Source organism: Medicago sativa, chromosome 8 (genome assembly GCF_051527215.1).
Source record: "Medicago sativa cultivar Bolivia chromosome 8, Bolivia_mono, whole genome shotgun sequence".
Taxonomy (NCBI): domain Eukaryota; kingdom Viridiplantae; phylum Streptophyta; class Magnoliopsida; order Fabales; family Fabaceae; genus Medicago; species Medicago sativa.
In genome coordinates, this window is record NC_140756.1 from 31,676,089 (window position 1) to 31,689,834 (window position 13,746).

Here is a 13,746-nt window from a genome sequence, read left to right on the forward strand (position 1 = left end):
TTTGGTGTACGAAGTTTTCACCACAGTTTTACAGTGATTAATCTCCATTGAAAAAACATATGGGACACAAAGTCGTTCTCCTTTTTTAACCAGATTATTTCAGACACGAGTGAGAGATTGAAGTCATGACCATTTACTTAAGGGCTTAAATCCCTTAACAATTTCTTTTTTACAAGAATCCCTTAACAATTTAACAATCCATTGTTGGTATTTCTTCTTGGTTACATATTTGAATTTTACTTTAAAGTAGTTTAACTTTTTCTAATAATTGATACATGTGTCATTATTTACTGCTATAATTGGGTTCCTGCTAGATTGTGAGATTTTGTTGAAGAAGTGGGATGCCTTAAAAAAATGGATTAATTAGTTCAAAGTTAAAGCAGAGAAATAAAATATATCTTTTCGATTCCATTGGAAATTATGAAAGGCAACTGTTCCCATAAAGAAGATACATTCATGCTAATGAAGCATATTATTGTGCGTTCTTTTTAAAAAAAAATTATTCTATAAAAAAACCACTTTATGTTTAAAAACAACTAACTTTTTTTTATGCAAAACAATCATTTAGCATTCCATTGTTGTTTCAATGTTTTTACCTAAGCTTTAAAATATATGCATTGTCGAGTTGCCCCCTCTTACAATAAATCCACCAATGCCAACCCCACTATATTAAATGCAAATTATACGTGTACAATTATATGACGTAACCAATTAAATTCCATGTTGGTATAAATAATAGAACCCTACCCATGCTACTCCTTAGGAAGAAACACAAACCTTCTTGCAAGTGTTCTTCCTCTTTTCTCTATACTACCATACTCTAATTTGCCCAACTCTCCTATCTAGTTTCTTCTCAAATAAATAATCAATAACCAAAGAAAAATGGCCATGGAAAAATCAAATTCCTTTGAGAACATGAAACATTACACTGCTATGATATGCTTACAATTTGGCTATGCTGGTATGAACATTATCACTAAGGTTTCTCTCAACCAAGGAATGAGCCACTATGTCCTCGTCGTTTATCGCCACGCTTTTGCAACTGCTTCTATAGCTCCATTTGCATTTATGTTTGAGAGGTTTGTATAAACATGTTTTAACACAAAGTCACATTTTTATTGCAAATTAATATGCTAACTCTTATGGTTTCACATTTGTAGGAAAGGCCAACCTAAGATAACATTCCGAATTTTCTTGCAAATTTTCATCCTAGCTCTTCTTGGGTTAGTCTCTTCTTGCTAGCTTAATTCACGGTTGGATAAACTTTACATTTTATATATTCTATACACAATTTTCAGTTCTTCCAAATCTAAAAACTACATGTTTTTTATTATCTTTGAAAAGGGACTATGATTGTGCAGTTTTATAATTTGTGGTGACTGAAAAGTTAATATATGGACCACAAAATATCGCATGAATAATGAAAGTGTAAAGTTAAATTAAACTTGCATGCATATACTAAATGTGATTATTGTATTTGATTGATCAATAAATTACAGGCCAGTGATTGATCAAAATTTCTATTATGCTGGGTTGAAGCTCACATCTCCAACCTTCTCTTGTGCAATGAGCAACGTGCTTCCAGCCATGACTTTTGTGATGGCAGTTTTATGCAGGTAATAACCAAAATTCAGATTATTTTAAGGGTGTGAATGTTTGGAAGACAATATTATGTAGAAAATGGAAGAAGGAATGCATATTTTATTTTTTATTTCAAATCAAGATTATGTAATTCAATCAAGAAATTTTCAGCATGAAACCAATTAATTAATAATCTCTTATTTTATATACTACGTAAATCATCATAATTTAAAAATAGAAAACTTAACATCTCGTATTTCCTTTAAAACTTCATCGCTAGAAAAAATAAATAGCGACATAAACTAGAGAAAGAAAATATGAATTTGCTAGTAAAAAAAAAATCAAAATAGTGAAGTAAAATAAAAAGGGAGCCGTGAAATTCATTCTTAATCCGTCACTAAATTTAGCGACGAGACAATTTGACAAGAATTTTATTTTTTTCTCAACATCATTAATTAATTATTTTTGGTGTAGTAAATTGTTACCATAAGTTCTTTTTAGTAGTCAATTTACACTAAAGTTTATTTCTTCTACTATAGTATTGCTCATTTTTGTTTTTAAATATGAAAAGGATGGAGAAGATAAACATAAAGCAAGTGAGGTGCCAAGCAAAGATATTGGGAACAATTTTGACAGTGGCTGGTGCAATGCTAATGACATTATATAAAGGTCCTATTGTGGAGATGGTATGGGCCAAAAATAGACATCCTCAAAATGAAACACATGAAACAACAACCACAGGATCTTCTGAAAGAGATTGGATTTTAGGGTGCACTTTTCTTATCATTGCCACCTTTGCTTGGGCTTCACTCTTTGTTTTGCAAGTAAGACATTATGTTTAAAAAGATATAAAGTATATAGTAAAAAAAAATATGCACTAACTTTAATTATCATACTTTTTTTTATTGAAAAAGTGTATGTTTCATTAATTATAACATATTTTTTTTTGTGCAAATTATTAATTGGATTAGGCAAAAGTTATAGAGACGTACAAGCATCATCAACTAAGTCTTACTTCACTTGTGGTCTTTATTGGTACTCTTCAAGCTATTGCTGTTACTTTTGTGGCTGAGCATGATCCTTCTGTATGGAGGATTGGTTGGGATATGAGTTTACTTGCTTCTGCCTATGCTGTAAGGATCTTCCATGATTTTAACTTACCTCTAAAAAAATGTTTTTATCTTTAATAATACAATATTTTAATTTTAATTCACAATGTCAAAAGTTTTATGTATGCATGAAGTTAAAAGTAATTATAATAAAAGTCAAATTATTTTTACAATTCGACAGTTAAAACTTATTGACTATGTAAGACAATTTTGTACGTATGATTTAAGAGAAATAATACTTGTACCATTTTTTGACAATTTTTTGAACAACTCTCGCATGTGTTTATTGCATTCTTACTCTCTGTTATTTTGGTTTACATGTCAATACCTATATTCGAGGGACTTAAAAGATATTTAAATTACTATTGTAATTCTTAGAAGGAAAAAAAAATCTAATAATTTATTTTATTTTTGTTAGGGAATTGTGACCTCAAGCTTGGCATACTATGTACAAGGGCTAGTGATTAGGAAGAAAGGACCTGTCTTTGCAACTGCCTTTAGCCCACTTATGATGATCATTGTTGCAATCATGGGATCCTTTATCCTTGCAGAACAGATTTACTCTGGAGGGTAAATTTTCATTATATTATATAAAATTTATTACGAATTTTTTAAATCAAAAATAAAATTAAAATGTTTTCTTCAATATTATTCCAACTTGTATTAAATTTTGTCATCATTCAAATGGATAAAGCTATGTGACTAACTAAAGAATTTGATTTTGGACTATGTGGGTGCAGTGTGATGGGAGCTATCTTGATTGTTATAGGCTTATATTCTGTTCTATGGGGAAAGCACAAGGAAGAAATAGAGAGAAAAGTAGATGATATTCCTTTGCCAATAAAGGGTGCTCAAATGAGTGGAAATTCAGGTCTAGTGATTGATGACACAGATCAAGTAAAACATGGCCAAGTTGAAGATACTAACAACATGCTTTCTTCAGTTGCAATAAGCATTCCTACTAGAGAGCCTACTACTAAAAATGTTAACCAGCAATAAAAAGTTTTAAGAGAAATGGAATATGATTAGGAATGTATGTCATTTACTTCATCTTCCATTATCCCCATTTTGTCCCTTTTTACCAAGTTTTCCTCCCCCCATCACCCCTTGCGTTTGAGCAAATATATTTATATATATAATTTTGTAACAAAATTCCAACTAATCCATGTAGAAATGGGAATCATAAAGTTTTTCCATCTTATCTCTTTTCTCTCTCTATCTTTTTTTTTTTTCATTCTTAATGGTATAGATGTTGTGGAATTTGTGGTCAAAAAATTTGTGGGATTACATTCATTCTATTTTATATTTTTAATGAAGCCTGATTCAGATTCCACTAGGCTGGTAGTGATTTGTGTTTTCTCATATTATTGTGTCACACACATCAGTATAGGAAAACTGTGTTAAACCATTTTACTTTGTTTGGGAATCTTTCACCAAGTGTGTTTCCTACTATTATTGATCACTAGCGAAAAGACGGGCACGCTCTTTTTATTGCACTAACATTTGAAAATTATGAAGAGTGGATGAAAAGACGGGTTTTACATTCCTCGTCCTCATAGCTGATTCTCATATACTTACCCGTTACCCTACACATACCCAACGGGGATGAGAAATTGAACTACGTCCCCGTCCCGACGGGTTCGGGTATCTCCGCCTCATCCCCGTCCCCGCATTGAATAAATTTTTAATAAAAAATAGAAGTTTTTTTGCAACCCCTAGAGAAATGTAATGCATTATCCAACAATATGTTCATTTTAACATTTGTTTTAGCTGTTCCTTTAAATATCAATGGTAGTTTTTATAATACGACAATTATCAAACAAAATAACATGAACATAAAGTAATTTTTTGTATTTGAGACGGGTTTGGGTATGGATTCGGGGTGGGCATCTATATACATGTTACCACCATACATGCATTCTTTTTTGTATTATGGAGAAAGTGAATGAAATAAAGTGTGAGTGATGAGATGATGATGATGGAAGAAAATGAATGAATTATCGAGTATTTTCTGTTGGCCTTTAATTTTAAGTTTAATCATAAGTGTGTGTGAGAAGGGATAATATTGTTGAAGCAAAAATCTTTTTGATGAATGTTTTAATGATAACAAACCTCGTGGAATAAATGATAAGTTTTATGAATGGTGATCTACTGATGGTTGCACTTGAGTTTTTGTTAAAAGAACAGGAATCACATAAGTGGATAAGCTAGAAGCCACCCACATTGATAAGTGCATCATATCTACTCAACATTGAAAGAATGAGTATATCATCAGTTGAAACAACAAGATCATATCTCCATGAAGATTCATAGCTCAAGAATCATGATGGAAGAACTAGAATCATGCTGGAAGAATTACATCACAAGTTGCGCAAGAATGTGCTTGAAGTTATGTGACAAAACTCACATTGAGTTTTATGTTATATGATTTGAAGATCCACCATGGGTAAAGAAGATAAAAGGAAATATGCATACAAGCTAGGAAGATTCTCAGAACCTCCTCAAAGTATCACACTTCCAAAGCTTCTATAGATAAGAAGTTCAGAGTTCAGAATGTTTATATGAACAAAGATCAGAATGTTCATGTGAATGGAGTTCATAACAATCATGAACATTAACCCTGAATATATCCAGAAATATTAAAGGATTGCTTCATGGATAAACAAGAATATTTAAAGTCATTAGTTACATGCAATGATGAACTAGATGCAAAGAAATATTCTTTTGAACTTCAAAGAAAGAATCATCTTGTTTGTCAAGACAAATGATCTCTCATTTATATGCTTCAAGTAGTTCTTGAAGGAAATAAATAAACAACCTTCATAAGGTTCAAAGTGTTGAAAAACATCAGAATGTTCAGCACAAAGTACAACCGTCAAAAAGGAAGGAACAAAGAAGAAACATTCTGAAGTTCATATGTTTGAACCCAGAAGGAGTTCAGAAGGTTGTTCAGAAGGTTGCTCAGAAGGTTCATTAGACCAAACCCATAAATCAATGACCACACCAAGAATATGCAAGAACATATGTGACATGAACATATCTTATGCAGGCAATGATTTTAACTTTGGATCAAGAAATCATTAAAGACATCTATGGTGATGAAAGGATTAATGGAATTGATGGTTCTTGGTATTTGTGCGTTCTTGAGTAATTAGCCAAGACACAAACAAAGTTTAAATCATACCAAGATACAAGAAATCAAAGGACATTTGAATTCATGAACTAAATCTGAGTTCAGAAAGTTAGATCAGAATGTTGCTCAGAGATCAGAATGTTCGCGCAAGAGATCAGAAGGTTACTTCTATACAAGCCCAGAATCTCAAGAACATGAATCAAGGTTGATAGATCTCTGGCAAGTGCACCAAATACTATCGAAGTAGTAAAAATATCGATCCCACGAGGACTGTTTTTAACTTCAATAATTCAATTTCGTTATAAAAGTAGGATGTATAAAAGTTTATTTTGTTTTGCCACTAGGCAGTAGATTTGGTTTGATTTTAAGAAATCAAATAAAATAGTAAAGATTTGATTAAGAAAATAGGAGAGAGATGAGATCAGGTCTTCGAATCCTCTATGTTTCCCCTAATTGGTTACTGCACCTATTATTACTAATGATTCTCTAGTTTCACGATAGTTAACAAATTAGCCCTAATCAATCCCTTGAGTTAGGACCCTCTTTTTAAACTACAGCCCCTAATTCCTTAGGTGGTCTAATAATCATCAAAGGTTTAAGCACGTTAACCTAATATCACTAACAAACGATTATCCATTCCTAGACTAACCATGTTTATTAGAACAATTCAATTAGGTCTAAGTCGAAAGCTATGGTCAGTAGTCATTCGATCTCACAAAATCATGTTTATATTTGATCAGGATATAAAAAGCAGTAAGAACAATTGAATTGAATGAAAACTAGAATATCATTAATAAGTAATAGAGTTTCACAGCAACATATGATCAATTAGGGTTACATAGGTTCATCTCCGACCTAATCTCTAAGAGATTTAGCTACTCATAATTGAGTTTACAAATAGCATAATCAATGAAAGAATTAAAACATACATAAACTGGGTTAGAGATGATGAAATCCTCTCCGCTGCAGCCTTCTGGGTGTTAAAATCGCACTTTCGTTCTCCAAAATCGTCACCCCTGTTCTTCAGATTGAGTGCAGTATTTATAGAAGTCATGGGCCTGACCCATCAAAATCGCGCCGCGCCTTGTTAATTGGCGTGCCGCGATTTCCCCTTTACAGGAAGTGTGTATTTTTGCTTCAAAAATCGCAGCACGGCTTGAAATTGGCGTGGCGCGATTTCCTTCGAACAGACTTCAAATTTTAAGCTTTTTGCACTCCAGAACAGTATAAATTGCATGAGAACTCTATCAAAATGTCACAATAAGTCCCTAATATTACGTAATGACAGAATGTCATCACAACCCCAAACTTAAACCATTCCTTGTCCTCAAGGAATTTGCTTGCAACAGTGACAAACGACAGTAAAATAACAGTTACCTGACAAAACGATAGTACCCAAAAGTTCATTCTCCTTCTAGCTAAAGATGAGCTAGTTTGACTTGTTCGCATCCACCAATTCACAACTCCACGCAACAATATGAAATAGGGTTCTACCAGTCGACATGCAGGTCTACATATTACCATACGCTTGAAAAGTTTCTAGATATCAATCAAAGTCAATATCATTACACACTTTTGAGGTCTTTAGGGTTATAACGGGGCTTAGGTGAAAGGTGGGATATATTTGGATAAGTAGGCTACACAAAATTTGAGTTAGGCATTCCTACGGAAATTAAAGCACAAAATTCAATCCTTCGATCATTCACCTTTTGAAATAACAATCAATGCAAAGGTACTAGAGAATATTTTTAACATTTAGGGACAATCGAGTTTGAAGTTACTCGGATTTTCAATCACTACAAGAAAAACTGCATTTTGCGACCTTTAAAATGGCAAATTGCGACAGTTAGAAGGGTCGCAAATGTACAATTGCGACCCTTCCCCAACTGTCACGGATGTTGGGGTCGCAAGTGTCTTTTGCGACCCTTCATAGAAGGGCCGTACCAACTGCCGCAAAAGGCACTGCGACAGTTGCTAAGGGTCGCAAATGAGGAGATTCAAATGGATTTCAAGGGACTTGCGACATTTGGGGAAGGGTCGCAAATGAGGAGATTCAAATGGATTTCAAGGGACTTGCGACAGTTCGGAAAGGGTCGCAAATGTCTAATTTAAAATTTAAAATGCCTGCGACTGTTTGAACAGTCACAAATGTATTTGTTTTTTTTTTTAAATGTACAAATTTATTTACTTTTTGAAATTGATATGCCCTGATTTCGAATTTTTTTCTACAGAATTTGAAGTCAATCTCAAAATATATTACTAAAGACTTAAAATACAAAATATACATAATTCAAGAGTAAGAAGTTTGATCCATACATCCTTAACTAAACCAAAAGATATATAGTACCAAGTTTAAACATTCAAAAAATCGAAACACTAGTGATTGAACATTCAAAACAGCTGTAGAAAAATTAGAAGTCCATAACAAAACAGCTGTAGCAAAATTAGAAGTTCCCTAGTGATGTTGCTTTAATGATCCTGAAGGCGGTGGCTAGACTCAGATGAATGTCTACCATCTCTTGTTTCTAAATTTGTTGGCTGAAAAGAAGAAAAAAAAAATACGACAGTGATTAGTTTTCATCAATAATGCATGAACAAGGGTATAATGGATGAGGCAGAGGCAATAATGTTCATAGTTAAACTTCTAATAATATCAAATAAAGACCTCTGGACTAAGTAAGTGTGTCTATAAACCATGAAAGTGACTCAAGATTATACTTATTCAACCTAAACTTAGAAATTATCAAAAACTCAAGTGGGTAGAGAAGATTCAACAGAACAAAAGTTAGATAACCCTGTCAGCAGGGTGACAAACAATAACTATGGCAATCTTTAATGTAGGAAACCAAAATTATGGCACACATATTCAATGTTAGGTAAAACTATGGCAACCACTATGACTTTGAAATCTAGTAACAATCCCAAAATTCAAACCCATAGCTAAGCCAATACCCCTCTGAACAGCCCCAACCAAAAGACCCAAATCGGCAGCACCTAACACAATCACAACCGACCCAAAAAACCAGCTGCCCAGCCGACAGAAACAGCACCAACAGCTGCTGTTCTGTCATGACAGATGACCTCATTTTCAATTGTGCAAAAAAGAAATTGTCACTTACAGCTTTTTCCTTTGCATATTCATTGACAAATTTTCCCTTGGCATCTTTATGCGAAACAACATACATATCTCCCCTGCTATATTCTCGACCATATCTCAATTCCTACAAGTAAGCACATATGATAATTACTTGTTCATTTCCAAACAATCTTATAATGTACGTCCAGATGAGATCACTAATTGCCTAGATGAGATGATAAGATCAACTAAAAAGAGATGTGCCTACATGTAAATTGCAGAGTATTGCATACACAGAAAAGCAACATATCAAATATAAACTCATCTTTGAGTGAACCATACCAACTCATCTTTTCTGATCACAAGCGAGTCAGTTCCTAGTGTATGAGGAGTTTTTTGCTTTTTTCGATTTCTTGCATTTTTTTGTGCAATCGCCTGCATTAATTGAAACAATAATTTAAAACAATCAATAACATCACCTACAAGAGAAAAAACACTGCCCCACAAATAGGAACACTAGATTACATACTTATAACATCAACCTCCCAGTATCTTGGTTTCTTTTTATCAGTAATGTCCAGCTCTTCATCTACATCTTCATCTACATTATCATCTACATCATCATCTAGATCATCATCTAGATCATCATCTACATCATCATCTCCATCATCTCCAGAGCCATGGTACGGAATATCATGTGTAGGTGTCACATGTGTAGGTGAAAGTGTCACATGTGTAGGCGATGGAGGTGTCTCATGTGTGGGTGGTGGATCTGTAACATGATCATGCGGTGAAGGTGTCACATGTGTAGGCTGTGAAGCTGCATGTGGTAAACCTTGTGAACGGAGGCGCTTCTTATTGGCTGCATGTGGTAAACCTTGTGAACGGAGGCGCTTTTTATTGGCTGCCTCAAGAGCTCCGGGTTGTACAAACTTTGATTTTCCCTTCACATTATCAAATGACAGAAAAATAAGAAAATATATCTTAAGAGAGAGAATTAGAATGTTTAGAGCCTACAACCTTTTTTGATGAAGGTTTTGAAGTGGCAGAATAGGATTTTGCAAGTTCTTGAGAGATAATTGGAATCTTTAGATCCACCATCTTTTGTTTAAGTTCTGCCATTCTTTCCAACTTTTCTTGCTCGTATGGTGTCATGTTTTTACACTGCAAGATTGATGATAAACAAGTCAGAACGATGCAAATAGCTAAGCAAATAGCAAAGTAGGATAAACAAGATTAATGAAGTCCACTATCCCTTGCCCGTATGCAGCCGACGTTTGTGGCTTCATAATCCATGACTTATCCATTGCTTTAAATATAAAATATGGATTTCAATAAGTTGACATAGACATGTCAAAACAATACAAATATTCATGAAAAGTGATTCACACAACCAACTAAAAAAATCAAGTGTACTTAGAAGCAGTGTGTTTACAATATGTAGCTAGTTTGGAAAATCACAGCTTCGTGTCATTATATTTTAGAAACAAAAATACCAAACAGAAGCAAATCAAATATATATCCTACAAGACATAATCTAAATTTCCATGTTTTACAACACAATGACTAATAGTTCCAGCAATAACCAATCAGAAAAATGTGCAAACTTAATAGTTAAAGTTCAAAAAACACGAGGGAAAAAGGACTTACATAAACAGCAGCAGACTTAAAAAAACAATAGCGCGAAATGCTTCTTTCACTGAGCCTAATCAAAATATCTGTGAATGACCAAAATGAATAAACAATTAGGGAAACAAACAATGAATTCTTAAATTAAAATAGTATATCGCCAATCAAAAACACCATCTGTGGACAAACAAAACAACCTATGGGCATAAAAGGGTGACACTACTACCATATCATGTGACACAATATAACATACGCTCAAAATCAAATACTTCTATATAGCGCCAAAGAACCTATTAGGGTGGATTGGCAACAAAAAATCTCATTTAAAGATGCAAAACAACTCATGCTCTTAATTACCATTAAAAACCAGGGTTTTCAAAATAACAACCTCCGAAATCGATCTATAACTAGGATCAAATAGCAAATCAGTGACACTGTCAAACTTGCAGCTCGCTAGTAACTTACTTCAAATTATGTAGTATGAACTAATTTATAAAAATGTTGCAGCTGGCTAATAACTTGTATGAACTTAATAGTCCCTGTAACATTGGTCCAAAATTGGCTTTTTTTGAACCAATCACTTGACCAATTTACTGGTTTAGAATCATGTTTTCTACTCCCCTGTTAACAATGAATATAAATACCAAATGTTTTCTAGTCCCTGTAACTTAATAATCTATTGATTTGTTGGGCCCATAACCAAATGTTTCTTTTTCTATTATCGTAGTACAACACTTGAATATAAATAACAGGAGAAAAGGACATCTTAATATAAATGGAGATAACAGGAGAAAAGTACAACACTTTAAGGTACACAGCAATAAAATTCGGTGATGGATTGATACCAATTGAAGTAATAAGGTACACTTTAAGGTACACAACAGTAACACCATCATATAGATTCAAGCTACTAAAAGATAACCATGAAAAAATAAGAGACGGCAAATGGATTATTATCTTTCAACATCATGTGATGAGTGCAAAACAAACAATATCCAGCATTACTAGAACAATATCACACACTAATAACTATCATCTCTTACACAATTGAAAGTATTTCCGGAATAGGAACAAACAGACCTGGGAACTAAAAGCTTCTTCACACTTCCCCAAGCATAAATTCAAATATAAAACCATACATGAATAGTTGATTGGCGTGAAAAAAAGAAGCTTAACATTTTGATGCATGCTATCAATGAACAATAACTTCATTCTAATTAAGACTTACAGCTTTCACCGATGAAACAATATAATCCCTGCCGGGAGGGCTCAAAACATTGGATGGCAGTCTAATCCTATAGAAATCATCTCTTTTCAACAACTCCTGTAATAATAAAACAGTTCCAAATCTTTATACAATTCAAAGTACAAACATCTCAAACACATACACAAATTTCAAAATAGATCCAGAGGAAACAAATAATTACTTGAAATTTATTCTTCTCGTCTTCAGTGAAAGCATCTCGCGAAAACCGCAGCTTCGTCAATGTCTGTCACATATCAAAATTGCCTCTCAGTACAACAGCATATTATTTCATCAGTCCACTCAAACTCGGCGCAATAAATGCCTATTTGGATTGACTTATTTAGAACTTATCTACTGACACAATTATCTGGGAGACTCTTTGGGAAAACTTAAGAAAACAACTTATGACATGTTCATAAGCTGTTTTCAACTTCTTTTCATAAGCTCCCAAAAATAGCTTACAAAAACAACTTATAATTTACACTTAAAAATTCAACTTTATTTTATTGCTTATTATAGAAATAACTTTAGCTTATACATAACTGCAAATTAAGTTGTTAATTCAAAATCGATTCAACAGAGAAGAAGCAATCAACGAATTATTATACTAGCTTTAAAAAAATATCAACAGTTAAAAAAGAAATTGACGAACCTGAGCGCCGTGACTCCAAGTTTTGAGACGAGCAGAGAAGTTACCTTTAAGAGGAACAAAATCAAGTTGATGGATTGTAGCACTGATTGGGTGTGAGAAGAATCTAAATCCCGATTGAGTGTGAGAAGAATCTAAATCACCGATTGTAGCACTGATTGAGTTGGAATCTGAGCAATATTGGGTGTGAGAAGAATCTAAATCACTGATTGAGTTGGACCGATTCAAAGCTAGGTTAGGGTTTGTGAGAAGCCACGAATCTGAATCTGAAGCTAGGTTGGGAGTGTGAGAGCCATAACGAGGAAGAGGAAGCGAGTGTGAGTTGGTGGTGAGGAGCGAGTGTGAAGGGATGAGGAGCGACTGTGTTGGTGGTGAGTGTGGTGAGTGAGTTTGATATTTGGGGGTTTTGGGGGAAGTGAGAGCGGGGAATGAAATTTTGGGTTGAGAGGGTAAATGAAATTATCAACGCGCCTTTTAATTTATTTAATAAAAAACACCTGCGACATTTGCTCCAAACAGTCGCAACAAGTGTTGCAAATGTACATTTGAGGCAGTTATAAGGTAAGGGTCGCAGATGAAGTGTCGCAATTTGCACATTTTCTTGTAGTGAATGTTTTGTCCCTTTTTCATCATTCAATTTCTTTTTTTTTTTTTTAATACACCATTTTTGTGTGTATTTTGCATGACAATTTCATATTTTATTCATTTTTGTTCTCTTATTCTCTAGTACCCCCACCCCAAACTTAGTTGGTTGCAAATTCCAATAGCAACCCCAAACTTAATCTTTAGCAACATTCTACAATGCCTTAACTCAGAAAATACATTAAGGGACAAGTCTTAAAAGTCTCTAGGCTTGTAATGTAGTTTGTCACCGAACAAAAAGTTCTAATCCTACCGGCTCACAATTGGTTAAGAAAGGATAAATTCAACAAATTAAAACAGGGTAGGCTTCAAAAAGGCTCACAGGACCAAGCACTTTTGCCTCAGTGTGTAATTGACAGAGACCAATCAATAATAGAGAAACAATGCAAGTTCTAGAAATGTAGTCGCATGGAAAACTAATCTAACTATAAGTAAATTGAAAAACAAGATTTGGCAATGAACCTTATGGCTGAGATTTCTGGGAGTATGTGACTACCTAGCAACGCCGTACACTTCGCCTTTGAATCAAGTCACCCCTCCTTGAGAACTTTTGGAATACCGTTTCATCAAACAACTGTTACTAAACTGTAATAGGTCACATGAAACAAAACAAATTCATTAATAATAAACAAGTGCAGGAGCAATTACAATAGGGAAATAAGTTCAATGGACTTCGACATT

General features: G+C 33.8%; 2 protein-coding genes across 2 annotated transcripts; one reads left to right on the top strand and one right to left on the bottom strand.

Annotated features, from left to right (window-relative positions):
* The first annotated feature begins 761 nt into the window (after positions 1-761).
* On the top strand, positions 762-3,891 carry LOC146898431 (WAT1-related protein At5g07050-like). The gene is made up of 7 exons (XM_085737641.1): positions 762-1,079; positions 1,161-1,223; positions 1,500-1,616; positions 2,153-2,405; positions 2,553-2,714; positions 3,109-3,260; positions 3,431-3,891. The coding sequence occupies exons 1-7, from the start codon at positions 883-885 to the stop codon at positions 3,687-3,689; spliced, it is 1,203 nt and encodes a 400-aa protein (XP_085593767.1). The 5' UTR covers positions 762-882; the 3' UTR covers positions 3,690-3,891.
* A 4,165-nt stretch (positions 3,892-8,056) lies between these two features.
* On the bottom strand, positions 8,057-12,882 carry LOC146898432 (uncharacterized). Its single transcript, XM_085737643.1, has 7 exons — positions 12,471-12,882; positions 10,550-10,617; positions 9,920-10,063; positions 9,442-9,843; positions 9,242-9,334; positions 8,943-9,044; positions 8,057-8,361 (listed from the first exon to the last, which is right to left on the bottom strand). The coding sequence occupies exons 3-7, from the start codon at positions 10,052-10,054 to the stop codon at positions 8,293-8,295; spliced, it is 801 nt and encodes a 266-aa protein (XP_085593769.1). The 5' UTR covers positions 10,055-10,063; positions 10,550-10,617; positions 12,471-12,882; the 3' UTR covers positions 8,057-8,292.
* Between the last annotated feature and the right edge of the window lie 864 nt (positions 12,883-13,746).